Genomic DNA, 14,250 nt, shown 5'->3' on the forward strand with positions numbered 1-14,250 from the left:
CTACACTCTAGAATTGCCCTGTTATGAATAAATAAAACTGCTTTTCAACTTGTGTTACTGTAGACAGCTCCTGGGGCTCTTATTATGGATGAGGACCTCTTTATGCTAGGGGGCATACCAATGCAGAACAAAAGCTGAGGGAGCTATAATTTTTAACAGAACTGTTAATGGGACCATGTATATTAAATCTGTGTGACATGTACGCAAACAGCATTTCTTCTCATTCTTGCAATCCTAGTGGATTGTAGATACCTGTAGTTTCCAGCCTGGGTCCTCAAAGCAGGGATATGTGGCTGTGACAATCCAGAGTTGAAGAGCTGTTGTAAATTACTTTTTCCCTGCAGCAGTGACTGCAGTGGTACAAATCTACTACAATTACAACAATTCTGCAATTACAACAATTCTGGGAATAGCTGTCCATTTCAGCTACCTATTCTTCTGTAACATAAGGTGTGTCTTAAAAGCATTGCAGGCAGGTGCTTGCAGTTTTACCTTTCAATCTGAAACTTGGCAATGTGTGACACCTGCATTCCAGATTTGTGGCAAATGGATCAAATATGGAACTTGTTTATTTTTCTGCATGACACACCACAATTGAATGATTGCAATGGTTTTTAATTGTAAACAGTGTTTTGTCACTTTTTGTATTAAATAAACAATTAAAAGAAAACCCCTACTTAAATCCACTTGTATGTAGACATTAAAACTCCTTGTATGGATCATCAGAAGGGTTATTCCCAACCCAGGCCACTACTGGAATAATTGTTACCCTTCATATGCTGCAGGTACTAAAGTTAGTACTAAAGTTAGGAATTTAACTGGGCATTACACAAATATTTACTAAACAGCACTAAAACGTTGGCGATTAGGAAAGCTAGCTTCCTGTCATGGGCTTTGGGAGGTGAGTGAAATACAATGCCTGTCTAACTGACACATTCTTTCCAAAAAGTAGTGTGATTAGACTGACTTTGTCTCTGGATTCTATTACCAATCTTATCTGAAATAATCTTGTGCAACCTCTCTCAGCATCGGTGTTTGACTGCCTGCTAGGACTGGTGCATTGTGTCTTGAACATTATGAAGTGTGTAAAATACTTGAAAACAGTCAGTTAAATTTGAACTAGGGTCTTCTGGCCCCTGAAGCCATAGGGTGTTTTGTAGTGCAGAAGAACAGATTGATTCAACCAAAATGAAAACCATCTTTCAAAATCTAGTATGTTTGAGGAGTCTGTTTGCAATACCAAAATTCTCTAGCGCAGAAAAGACTGTGCATGGTGCAGTAGTTTGGACTACATAAATGCAAGGCTGTCTCTCTCCTCCCTCTGCCTCAAACTTGATATTTATACTTTCAAATAGAAATATTACTGAAGTCAACATAACTTTTAGCTTTATGAACTAGTATTGCCACTGAGGTAAATACCAATGGAAGGATCTGTGCTGTCTCAACAGTCCCAAGTTGGCAGTCTTTGCTTTTGTCAGCAAAAATAGCTGCAAAACTCTGTAAAGAGTTCAGTGCATTACTGAAAAATGAGTGGTATGCACTGAAAAGAGGGTTGAGACTTGGACAGCTGGGGCATGTGCCTCTTTAGTGGCTCCCTTCACATAGGATAGATGTTATGCTTTCCTCAGAGGTAGCTTTGCTGAAATTGGTTCAGACTTTGGCACAGATACTATAACACTTTTAATAGCGCTTCAGGACAAGTTTAATACCATTTTTTATTTTAAATGGTATTGGAATTGATTGGTTTGTTAAAATTCTCTAAGAAATCCCATGACTTGTGGAATGCCAAAGGGCCCCTGTTTAATTTTTGATATGTAGGGCTTTTCAGAGAATTTGCACAGGCTTTAGAGGGGGGTGAACTTTTAAACCATATGTCTTCTTGAGACATTTAAGTCCTTTCTTGTCAACAGTGCATGAAAAAATGGGCAGCATTATGTACTTAGTGTTACCTTATAATCTGACACTGGGCATGTTACAGATCATGTAATGGACTAGTTGTGTAACCGCATGAAATCTTAGCGGTTACACAACTATTCAATACCCCCTGGGGGCTGGGCTGGCAGCCAGTGAGCTTTCTGCCCCACTCCTAGCGCCCACTCCCGGGAAGTCCCCTGCCACCTCATACTGTTGCCTCTCTATCGGACCACCACAAACTGCTGCTGTGGACAAGCCTCTGTCTGTGGTGGACCCCGGCTTGTGAAGCAGCCTCAGTCCACGGGGAGCAGGAAGGGGAGAAAGGCGGAAGAGGCGGCACCACAGCTGGTGCTAGGGGGAAACTGGCTTTTAAGGTGTCTTCCGCCAGCACCAGCTCCTGGCTGCCCGTTCTTGCTGCCTCTGTAGGAGGTTGGGAGGGACGCAGGTCTACTGGAGCTGATAAGCAAATTTAGGGTGGGAGCGATTCCATTCACCCTCCATACATCCCACCTCTTTCTAGAGCTACTAAGGTACTGGAAAACTCTACATTTTTTGGCAGATACATTGCTCCTGTCGGCTAATTACAAAGGTATCTTATTCCCACTCAGTTCTAATATTAACGTTCTTACATCTTGTGGCAAGTCACTTACGGAGACACTGGTTAGCCTTAAAATTTTAATATATAGTCTTACTTTCATACTAACTGCAGAGAGAGACAGACAGACTGTCAGGGCTCCTGGGCTCTGTCTCCACTCTGGAAGTGGAGTGGGGTATAGTGGGTCTCAGCAGGGAGCAGATACATTTGGGCCGTATGTAAGATCAGAACGGCCATACAGGATCAGACTAATGGTCCATCTCTCTCAGTATCTAGCCAGGTCCTTCAGAAGGCATCAACAGAAGAGGCATTGGTCAAATGATCCATCCCGTCACCCATTCCCAACTTCTGGCAAACAGAAGCTAGGGACACTATTCCTGACCATTCTGGCTAATAGCCATTGGTGGACCTATCCTCCTTGGACTTATTTAGGTCTTACAGGAATCCTGTTACAGTTTGGGTCTTTCCACTATCTCCCGGCAAAGAGTTCCACAGATTGACTGACTGTGAAGAAATAATTTGTTTTAAATCTGCTTCCAATAAATGTAATTCTCGTATTATGTTAGTGAAGGAGTACATAACATTCCATTATTTTGTTCTTCCATTCCATTCATGATTTTTTAGACCTCTAAAATATGCCACCTCCTTTAGTCATTTATTTTCCAAGCTGAAAAGCCCCACTCTGGTTAATCTCTCATATGGAAGCTGCTCCTTACCCCCTAATCATTTCTGTTGCCTTTTTGGATTTGGAAGAAGTACAGAATATATCTTTTTTTAAAGATGGGGTGCACAAATCTGCAGACAGTATTCAAGATGTGGGCTTACCATGACTTTTTAGTGAGGCAACATGGTATATTTTGTCTTATTATCTATTCCTTTCCTAACTATTCCCAATATTCTGTTATTTTTTTAGCTTTTAGACTGCCACTGCACATTGAGCAGATGTTATCAAGGAACTATCCACAATGATTCCAAGATCTTTCTTGAATGGTAACAGCTATTTTAGTTCTCATCATTTTTGTATGTATCGTTGGGATTATATTCTTCCATGTGCATTACTTTGCATTTCTCAACATTGAATTCCATCTGCCATTGTGTTGCCCAGTCACCCAGTTTTGTGAGATCCCTTTGTAATTCTTTTCAGTCAGCTTTGGACGTAACTATTTTGAGTAATTTTGTAGTATCTGCAAATTTTGCCACCTCACTGTTTATCCCTCTTTCAAGAACATTTAACAATTTAACAGCACCAGTCCAGATTCAACTCCCAGAAGCACAACACTCATTGCTACTCTTCTCCCCTCCCCCCCAAAAAAATCTTTTAAGTATCTAGCAATGTTTTCACGATGCTCTAACTATCCTTTAATTACTTGAATGACCAGTCTTTTGTTAGCCTAATCATCTGCCTCCCTGTATAACAAACTCCCTGCCCCAAAGGCAAAGCCGCAAGCAGCTCAAATTCTGTTGTAGTTAAGAGCTGCCTTTGGAGCCAAGGCATGCAGCTTTAAGCAGACCTCTAGTATGAAATCCAGGGGTTCAAACTTTCAAGCCCCCCTAAACCTCCCATAAATGTCATGCTTGGGGCCAGGGTTAGAAAAATTAAGGAAAACGAGATGAGTTGGTAACTGATATAACTCTTGTTAAATTGGCATGCCCTATTTCGGTCAGCACTTCAGAGGCAAAGAGAACTTCAATAAAGTGACATGTGATACATCAGCCCATTGATATCATGGGAAGTATTACAGTGGATGTGGGGATGGTATGGTTGCCAACTTTCTACTTGCATAAAACCAAACACCTTTGCTCTACCTTCAGCCCCACCCCTTTTCTGGGGCCTCATTCCTACCTATTCCACCTCCTCCCTCTGTCGCTCAGTCTCCCCACCCTTACTCACTTGTTCATTTATACTGGGCTGGCTCAGGGGGTTGAAATGCAGGTGGGGACTCCAGCTGTGGGGGAGCTGAGGAGTTTTGAGTGTGGGAGGGGGCTCCAGGCTGAAACAGGTGGGTTGGGGTGTGAGGATTCTGGCTGGGAGTGCAGACTCTGGGGTTGAGCCTAAGGATGACAGATTTGGGGGTGTAGGAGAGGGCTCCAGGTTGGAACCCAGCAGTTAGGCAGGCAGGAGGAGGATCAGGGCTAGAGCAGAGGGTTGGGCAGGGGGTGTGGGCAGGGGGCGTGTCTCAGGGTGCTGGCTTCTGGCAGAGCTTACCTCAAGCAGCTCCCAGAAGCAGCTCCATGTTCTCCCCTCTGGCTCCTAAAAAATGGTGACACCTGGCAACCCTAGGGATTTGTAATGAAGAAAAAGTGAAAAGAAACCCAGAATGCTCCCACATCGTAAGAAGGTAATAACCTCTCCTATTCGAGTCTGCCTGATGACAGAAGATGCATTCAACTGCAGTTTAGATTGCAAGCTTTTTGAGATTGAATGTTAATGGTGTAGTGGTTCTTTGTTTTTTGGGTGTTTTTTTTTTTATTGTTTAGAGATGAATATACTGATGCAGTCTCACAAGTGGTAGAGGACTCTGTGGTCTCCTTGTAGATGTCAGCTCTGCCTTCCATTGATTAATTTAATGTGTACTGAATATGCTGAAATTCTTTGTAGTACAAATGGTGGAGTAGATCAGAAAAACTAGAAATTTATTAGGCTTTCCTATATACCAGCTATGAGATTACACTAGAAGCATTACTGGCATTCCATTGTGGTTAACAAATCAGTGCTTTGATTAAACTGTAATGTGTGAATAAACTAGCCAAACATGTAAAAACATTTATGTAAAAATTAATATGTACTGTATTTAATACCATAGTTAGGCTTTGGTTTGTTTGTTTTTCGTTCATTTCTTCCTTACTGATTTTTGGGTAGCTACTTGAGTTGCTTGTATGCTGAAAAATGGAAGAAATGCTTTCATCTGAATTCACTAGGTTTAACTGTGGGACATTAATAAATGCTGCTGGCAGTAGCTAAGATAAATCTCTTTACTTTTCTCAACTCTTAGTTTTAGTGCTGGAAATACAGTAGAAGTGGAAAATCATAGCTCATGTTACTGATTAAGATCTAAAGCATGTTCTCTCTTAGGAGTAGATGTTTCACGTGTTGTTGAATCTGAACCTTGCATTCTAATTCTGTATCAGATTTGATGGAATGAGTTTTGCATACAGCCCTGTGGTACAGCAGTATGCATTGTGTTACCAAGTAGAGAATGTAGAGTTAACCTATTGGCTCTAGTTGTCTTTAGCGTTTGGCCTATGGAAATATATGTTATGAAATATGACCTCTTTAGCCTCTGAAAGATGCATGCCAGATGGTAACTTATATATGTTTGGCTCTAGTATTCTATATAGTTCTATATACAGAGACTTGATGAAGTTAATTTCCTTGGCTTTTTTTGTAAGTCTTGTATGTATACTTTTTAATACAGTATGTGCAAACTTTCAAGGGAGTATAAATATTGATACTGTTCTCCCCCCTTTTTTCGCCTGTTGCCTAATTAGGAAATATGATTTTTTTCCCCTCAATGTTTTGCTTGATATTAACCTTTCTCCTGTATTTTTCAAGATGCAAATTAATGATCTGTGTGACAGACCGGGCTGGATCTGGGCACAGCTGAGGGCATCCGCTCAGGGCGAATTGCTCAAACTTGGGACTCCTTACAGCCCCAGACTGGAGACCTTCCCAAAGAGGCCACAAACCAGTCACACCAAGCGCTTCAGCTGCCAATCTGGCCAGACAGAAGCTTCACGAGCAAAACCCCTCTGACACCCCAGCTCCCTCCATGCCGCAATCAACCCCGGCCCTAACACACAGCTGAAGGGTTATAGAACCAATCTCACCTACCATGAATGGGTTCTTCCGGTCCAAGAAACCAGCCACAGTTCCCGGTCAATTTACACTCTGGACTTTACCCACAAGATCACACTGGCCCAATCCTTTAGAATCTAAAATCTAAAGGTTTATTACTAAAAGAAAGAAAAGCACGAGAATAAGGTTAAGGAGAATACATTACATGCATCGAATCACCCAGTTCTCAATACAGGCTCTTAGCAGAGATCTTATAAACTGCTATCTTAAAATTCTCTGGTGTACATCCTATGTCAGGACGGGTCCACAGTTCTTTCTAGCTCACTGTTCCTCGCAAGACTGCATCTGGAAACAGTAGCTGAACTGAAGACACAATGGATATTGCCACATGGCATTTTATACCCATCCCTGGTCTCTTCCAAACTGGATCAGGTCACATGGCCCAGTAACTTATCCTTGTGTCCCAAGCCAGCAATCACTATTCTGGCTGGTCTGCAGGTGCCAGACACATTCCTCAGGTGTGTATTGGCACCTATAGATTCATTGTCTCTGGAGCCTTGCTAATTAGCACAGACACTGAACGAACATTCCTGGCACATTGCTCTGCCTCAGACAGACAATTTTCCAGCATGAGCACAGAGTACATATTTATAACTCCACATACAGATAGTATACAAGCATATAAATAGCATATACAGATTCAGTGGAACATAAGCTTTCATTTGACACCTCACATGACCCCCTTTGTATAGACTTTGGGGCAAACACCCCTCCCCCTGTGGGTGCAACAGTGATCTTTAAAATCCAATAACATGACAGCCTGTTTTTTAAAGTAACCCTGTATACACACAGCTTTGTTGATAATGATTTGTGCATGCTTTGCATGTCTTTAAGTTAGGTTCAAATTGCATAGGCTCTGGGTTAAGTGTCTGTAATGAACCACATGGAAAACTTAGTGTGACACATTCTGTATATGGTAGGCAAAGGAAAAGGCAAGGCATCCTTGTTTCAATAACAGCAACCTTGCAACCCCAATCAATATAATACAATTGTCTGTCTAGTTCAAGGATTATCTCTGGACTGATTAGGTAAAAAGGAAGGGGGTGCAACTCTGAAGAGGATGAAAACTGAATTGGAATAAAATTGACATGCATACAAATTGGTGCAGAAAAGAAAAAAATGTTTTGGGGTTAAAGATAGGACCAATTTTTCCTCTTTGTATGAAGTAAAGAATATCTGTTAGTGAGTCAAAGAACAGACTAGAGAAACTTAAATCCTCCAAAAATTGTAAGGTGAAACAAGTTTAAGGATGCTTTGTTACTGTCATCCAGCAATATGTCCACAAAACCTAGTATTCTGTAATGAATTATCAAATCACAGTGCAGAAAGATTTATTTGGCTTGGCTGAATATGGATTTAAATATCAGTATTAATAAATATTTTGGTATTCCCTATCTGCTAAGTGATGCACTTTACAGCTCCACTAAAATGATTAATTTAGCTTTCCTAGTACAGTTGTTACAAAGGTTTAATTATTTAACTATTAGTTTCAAGAACTTGAAGAAAATGATAAAACCCAAAAGATGTCCCAAAAAAATGAGTTACTTAGATACCGTCTATATAAAATGGAGTAAGCAAAAGATACTTCTTAGTTTGAACTTGATTTTTTTCTTTTTCTCTTTGTTTTTTTTAAACTGATGTGGGGAAGAGAAAAGGGCATTCAGCTAGAGGAAATTACCTTCACTAATACAACATTTTAAAATGATGTAATTTCCCCCCTCATGTTTTCTGAATAGAACTAGTGTTATCAATGCTGGGCAAGTAACAAGTCAGATTTTAACCATACAATGTTAAGCAATAGCTCTAGATTTTCTAGGTAAGCATATTGAAATAAGAAACTTAATTTATGGAATTAAAGTTTGTGCTTTTTTTTTCTTTTTGCTTTTTCATTAGTCAAATTTTATTTTCTACACAGATACTGGATGTCTATCGAGAGATTACTTTTATTCAACTCCCACGATGTATGTGGTTATAGTTTTATATGCAGTGGTCCTTAAAACTGCTTGTCAAAGATCCTAGAATGATGGAACTATGTCTTTAATCAGAAAGTTGAATGTGGAACACTGCCAAGTTTGCATTAGTTGTAAAGACAGCTGAGTATAGCTCTGGTTTAGCAAAGCACTTAAACATGTGCTTATATCCCTCCCCATTTAGCAAAATACTTCAGTACATGCTGAAGTACGTTGCTAATTTGGTAACTCTAGCACTGGATTTTTAATTGCAGTGTAGATGTCCACTGTATGTGAAGCTGATGCTTACGGAGGGAGCTTTGGCTTCCCCAAGAAAATCAGTCAGTGAATTCTCTAGATAATTGCAAACTTCAGCTTCAGGAGATAGATTATTTTCAAACCACATGTCAACAGTTGCACTTTTGTTGGAGTACAGGCAGTCCCCGGGTTACGTACAAGATAGGGACTGTAGGTTTGTTCTTAAGTTGAATCTGTATGTAAGTCGGAACTGGCGTCCAGATTCAGCCGCTGCTGAAACTGACCAGCGGCTGACTACAGGAAGCCTGAGGCAGAGTTGCTCTGCCCCGGGCTTCCTGGAATCAGCTTCTGATCAGTTTCAACAGGCTGAATCTGGATGCCAGTTCCGACTTACATACAGATTCAGCTTAAGAACCCCAGGCGTCCCCAAGTCAGCTGCTGCTGAAACTGATCAGCGGCTGGTTCCAGGAAGCCCGGGGCAGAGCAACTCTGCCTCGGGCTTCCTGTAGTCAGCGCTGGTCAGTTTCAGCAGCGGCTGACTTGGGGACGCCTGGGGCAGAGCAGCTGGGGTGCTGCCGGGTTGGTCCAGTAGTGCCCAGAGCGGTGCTGCGGGACCAACCAGCAGCGCCCCAGCTGCTCTACCACAGGCATCGGGAGAAAAGCCTGGTCTGCTGGGGGGGCGGGAGGGGGCGTACTAGCTGCGCCCCCCCGCCCCCGCCAGCAGACCAGGGAGATGCGGGCGGCGGACCGAGACGCACCGTGGTCCCGCTGCCCGGGTCCTCCGTGGCCTTGCTCCCGGAGACCAGCAGACCAGGGAGACGGGGAGCAAAGCCTCTGAGGACACTGGCAGACCAGGGAGACAGACAGCAAACCCCGTTCGTAACTGCGGATCCGACATAAATCGGATCCGCGTAACTCGGGGACTGCCTGTAGTTTGATAAATAACATGTTGCATTTACAGGAAATGCCCAATTTAAATTGAGACCATTTATTCAGGCAGATTAGAAGCTCGTATACAGTGTGGTGTTAGTCTGTTTTTTATTTCCTCCTCTTTTAATATACATCTCTATATCTAGATCTATAATATCCAAAATACCTTGGTGAAGGAAAGGGCATGAACTAGTTCACGAGTGAACTGCCCAGATTGAATCTGGGAAGCAAACGGTATCAACATTTCATTTGGATATTTGAAGCATATCTGAAGTTTTAATCTAGGATGGTTTTATGTTCTCTGTTGTGTATAGTTTTTGATATCATACAATTTGTGATCAACAATCAGTGGTACAACAAAATGCCAGAAATTTTTATGTGTCATTGAACATAAACAAAAGGATGGATAGTTATTTTTATTTCACTCAAATTTATAAATGTCTCACTTAGTCCATCTATCCGAATATCTATATTTGACTTTTTTCTCCTTTAATTTAGTTGATCAACACAACTGTTCTTTGGGGAATAATGCAAAACAATTATTTCTGAAAAAGGCTGTTTGAGTACTACATGAATTTAGTATGGCGCTCTAAGCCTTTTCAGAATACTGTACTAGTACATTACTATCCTTAATAAAACAAATCCATTTCAATTATACACAACTTACAAACCAGTCTGTCTGTGTAAACAATTTCTCTGCAATTTATTTATTAAATCAAAACTTTTTACACTTCCTATCTTGAACATTATGTTAGGGAGAATGAATTAGTAAGTAGTGGAGTATGTGATTGTAAAGTAACAGTTTTCCATTATTACAGTGGTTTTAGTTATGAATAACCATTGGTAATGCCAAGCCAAATATTCCGTTTCATCCTTTTGCTATCGCTTTCCAAAACAATGTACAGTTATAAAAAGAAAATCTGTCTTACTCACTCCACAACTAATTCGTTTAGGAAATGGAGTAAATGGGCCTTCTAGACAACACTAATTTATTGGTTTGAATCAGCCTCTGCTGGAGGTTCCATAATTTTCCTAATGAAATAGCTGTGAAATTTAAGAACAACACAACACAGAGGGGAAAATACAACCAAGTAACTGAGACATTTTTAGACAGAAGAGAGAATTAAAACCTTGTCCAATGCATAGCTTTGGATGAATGTTGATTAAATATATAGGGTGATATGCTAAATAGTACAGGTTGAACCTCTATTAACTGCACTCCCTGGTCTGGCAACTTCCAGACCACGGATATTTCAGGACCAGAGAGTCCTAGTAAAGGGCTGCCCAGCTCAACTACCCAGCCAGAAGGCCGACAACTGGTTCAGGGCTGGGTGGAATGGTAGTGGGGGGGCTGGTAGCAAGGGGGCCAGATATGACCTCCCTTGGTCCGGCAAAATCCCTCATCTAGGACCAGTCAGGTTCCGAGGGTGCTGGATCAAGAAGGTCCAACCTGTAATATCTCTTTATTTTGGCTTGATGCACAGCACTAATTTTGTTATGAGTCAAACTACTTTTGAATTCTTAAAATGGTGCACAGGTGTATTCCTTTTTTATTCAGATGTTAATTCATTGTATTTATATGTCTTTAAATGTGTGGAATTTAATTCATAATACTTTGTTGTAAAAGCAGCATGCTCAGTGTTGAAGGTTGGTTAGTTCTATTAAAAGTCCATGGGCTGATTAAGACTTGTTGAGGCTCAGTAAAGGAGTCCTATTTCTCTCCCAAAGTAATGATGGCTTTAATACATGGTATATTATTAAATAAGGCATGTGAAGGCCTAGGGGAGAAAGCCTTTTACAACCCCATTTCTCAGTATTTCTGGCCTGAAACATTCAAAAACCATGAGGTACTCAAAATCAAGAGATTTGGTTCTAAAATCATGACCTGTAGCATCTGCCCTTCTACTCCCTCCTTGAAAATTGAGTTTTTATTGTCTTCTAGATCTTTGATACATTTCCAAGCTTAACACAAGTATTTCACTGAAACCATGAGGGCTAGTAACTTATTTTAAACAACCCAGACAGGAGAGGTATTTGGACCAAGAAATTGATCTGGATAAGTGGGTCTTTACTGGGAAAGGGGATATACATCTTCAATTTGTGTAGCAGCTTATAAAGGATTTTTTAAATACATTTTTGTATAGGCAGCATTTGACTGAAGGTAAGATTCTTCATAGTTTTGCTACTTAGGAAGTGCTTTGTTGTACGGTTAAGGGAAAAGGGGAAAATATGGGAGTTGTGTACAGGAATAGGTGATTTGAAGAGGAAATTATTAAAGAGGTTAATTTTATGGCAAAACACCAACTTCCCAGGCATCCCCTCATCTGCTTATTTAATGTTGTGGTAAAGCATTTGCATTTTTGAATGTATACAAATGTATTCTTTATTGTACTGCAAGACTCACAATAAAATCACAAAGTTGGTAATGCTTATCTGTTCCATTACATCAAACAAGGATATAGAAGCCTTACATGCTATAGTAGGGGTTCTCAAACTTCATTGTACAGTGACCCATTTCAGGAAAGAATGTTACTACCTGACTCTAGGTAGGGAGAGGGGGTGGAGCCCAAGCCCTGGGAAGAAGGAGGGGCATAAGAAGGGGCCGCAACTGGGGCAGTCTGACCTGGATGATGGTGGAGCTTGAGTTGAACTTGAGTCCCATGTAACAGGAAATCTAATGCTCACCTTGGTGATTCCATTAAAATTTGGGTCGGAACCCAAAGCATAAGAACTGCTGTTCTATAGTTTCAGAAATCTGAAGCACAAATGTCCCATGTAGTGTTAGCAAGTGGATTGCATTAACAAATAAATGTTTTCTTCATCATTCTTAAATCCTTTATTTACATTCTCTCTGTGTTTTTTACTGCCACATATCATTGTAGCATTTCACAGCCAATATATTGGACTCAAAAGCATTTAACATTCAGATACATTCCTGTATTTATTTCCATTTGTACATTTCCTCACAGCAGATCTTTTTCCTACTAGTGAATGCTGTGGTAAAATTGTCTGGTTGAATTTGTCTTGAAAGTCACTGTAGTGTCACAGTGAGTTGTGATGGCTTAAACACTGGCTCAAGCAAAAGGAGAAGCTTCTGTATTAAACACTCCCACACAGCTTTAATAATAGGAAAATAATCAGCAGAAGTCTAATCTGCCTTAAAAGTAAATCTAGGGGTCATCTTCCACATATCCTACCTCGCAGAAGTCTGGGACTTCTCTCTGTTTAAAGCTGTTTGCCTAAGATTACTGGGCAACTGTTTGCCATTTGTACAGGCAGTGTCTGTAATCCAGGATTTGCCCTTGCTGATGATCCCAACTCTTGACTCTGCTTGTAACATCAGAGAAGCAGCAACAGCCGCCTCTGACTAAATTCAGGAATCTGCGGTACAGATGCTGGGAATTATAAAACTGTATTTAAAATTATTTCTGAAAATGAAATGAGCACTCTTAAGTGTCTCTTTAGCCAAATCTGAGGTTATGGGAAAAGTTAAATGTTTTTTTTAAAGTATTTCTGGTATTTTGATATCAGTGAGACCCATTTTCCTTAAGGTCTCTCTACTCATTATTGCTGAAGGAAGTGACTTCCTAAATTCTGAAAGACATGTTATACGCTGGCATAATTTGTCAGCAGTGGTGGGGTCTTATTCTTAGAGGTATATTGTCAGTATGGATTTATGTGCGCCACACTTATTAAATCAAGATTAAATTGCAATCAAGCTTGAATATATACAATTGTTCTCTGTGTAATTCTGTCGTCTTGCATAGGCAGTGCATGTTTCGTCAAGATGAAACGCTGAAGATCACTTAATTTGAAATGTATGGTTTTGATATCAAAATGTGTGTGTTTAAGAAATAAATAAACTACTACTCTGCTTGTGTGTGTGTGACATTTTAACTCCCTCTAGTGACTGACTTCAGTTGCTATACTTCTAATTATGGTATTGTGGAGCTCAACAAAAATGGATTTGTGCCTTTTGTGTTCAAAGTTTCAGGTTCATGTCCAGATAACTGTCATGTATGTCTCCAAAGCTCTTTACACAGAAAGAAGAGAATGTATTCAAAACTGATTGAATACTTTCTACACTAGAGTTCCTGGCTTTCTTCTTTTTGAATTAACAGTAACAATCTATTTAGGCTGAGACTGAGAATAGATTGAAATGTGTTACAAAGCCCTTCCAGTCTAAAAATTCTAATGACTCTCTTGGAAAATGTCAGACCATTGTGTGCTAATTTTGCTTGAACTACATCCTTTGAATGGGTTTGTAGATTAGATTTTTAAATCTGATTTTCCTGATGTGGTCCTACATAGCATCCAGCAGTAAAATTTACTTTTTGTAATAAGCAAAGCCAGGGAACATAATGCAATAGAAATTTTCAGTGTGTCACAGTTTATTACCTTGAAAACTGTGTCCTAGGAAATTTTTATAATAAAACCCACATTGTTTGGATGTTACTTTGGAAGCAAGAGTCTGATGCAGTACATTACACCTCGTGATATACCTTAAATCCACTCAAATAAAGTTAACGCAGAGCACGCTTCCTGTTTGCTGGCCAGTGTATTTCTTTTTGAGCACATCAGGGGTATTCTGTGGTCTGCACTGGGTATATCAACTATGAAAATACTAAATTCTGAGAGAGTGCTTCTAGAAATTGTCAGTTGTGTTTTGTGTTGTGATAATGCCTTGGACCTGTGTTGAGGATAGTTGAGTCCATTAAATCAGTTCTTGCTGACAAGGCTTTGAAGAA

The 14,250-nt window shown here is 40.3% G+C and overlaps 1 protein-coding gene across 3 annotated transcripts in view; it reads left to right on the forward strand.

The window, feature by feature from the left end:
* The window catches only part of PLEKHG1 (pleckstrin homology and RhoGEF domain containing G1), a 201,680-nt gene that overhangs the window by 34,321 nt on the left and 153,109 nt on the right, over positions 1-14,250 (forward strand). Inside the window, exon 2 of one of the 3 annotated variants that reach the window (XM_075924430.2) lies at positions 3,423-3,499. The exons of the other annotated variants lie outside the window; for them this stretch is intronic. Coding sequence (XP_075780545.2) covers positions 3,475-3,499 — 25 coding nt within the window. The 5' untranslated portion in view covers positions 3,423-3,474. The remainder of the gene's footprint in view (positions 1-3,422; positions 3,500-14,250) is intronic. 3 annotated transcript variants of the gene reach the window in all.

This window comes from Pelodiscus sinensis, chromosome 3 (genome assembly GCF_052426305.1).
Source record: "Pelodiscus sinensis isolate ZL-2025 chromosome 3, ASM5242630v1, whole genome shotgun sequence".
Classification (NCBI taxonomy): domain Eukaryota; kingdom Metazoa; phylum Chordata; order Testudines; family Trionychidae; genus Pelodiscus; species Pelodiscus sinensis.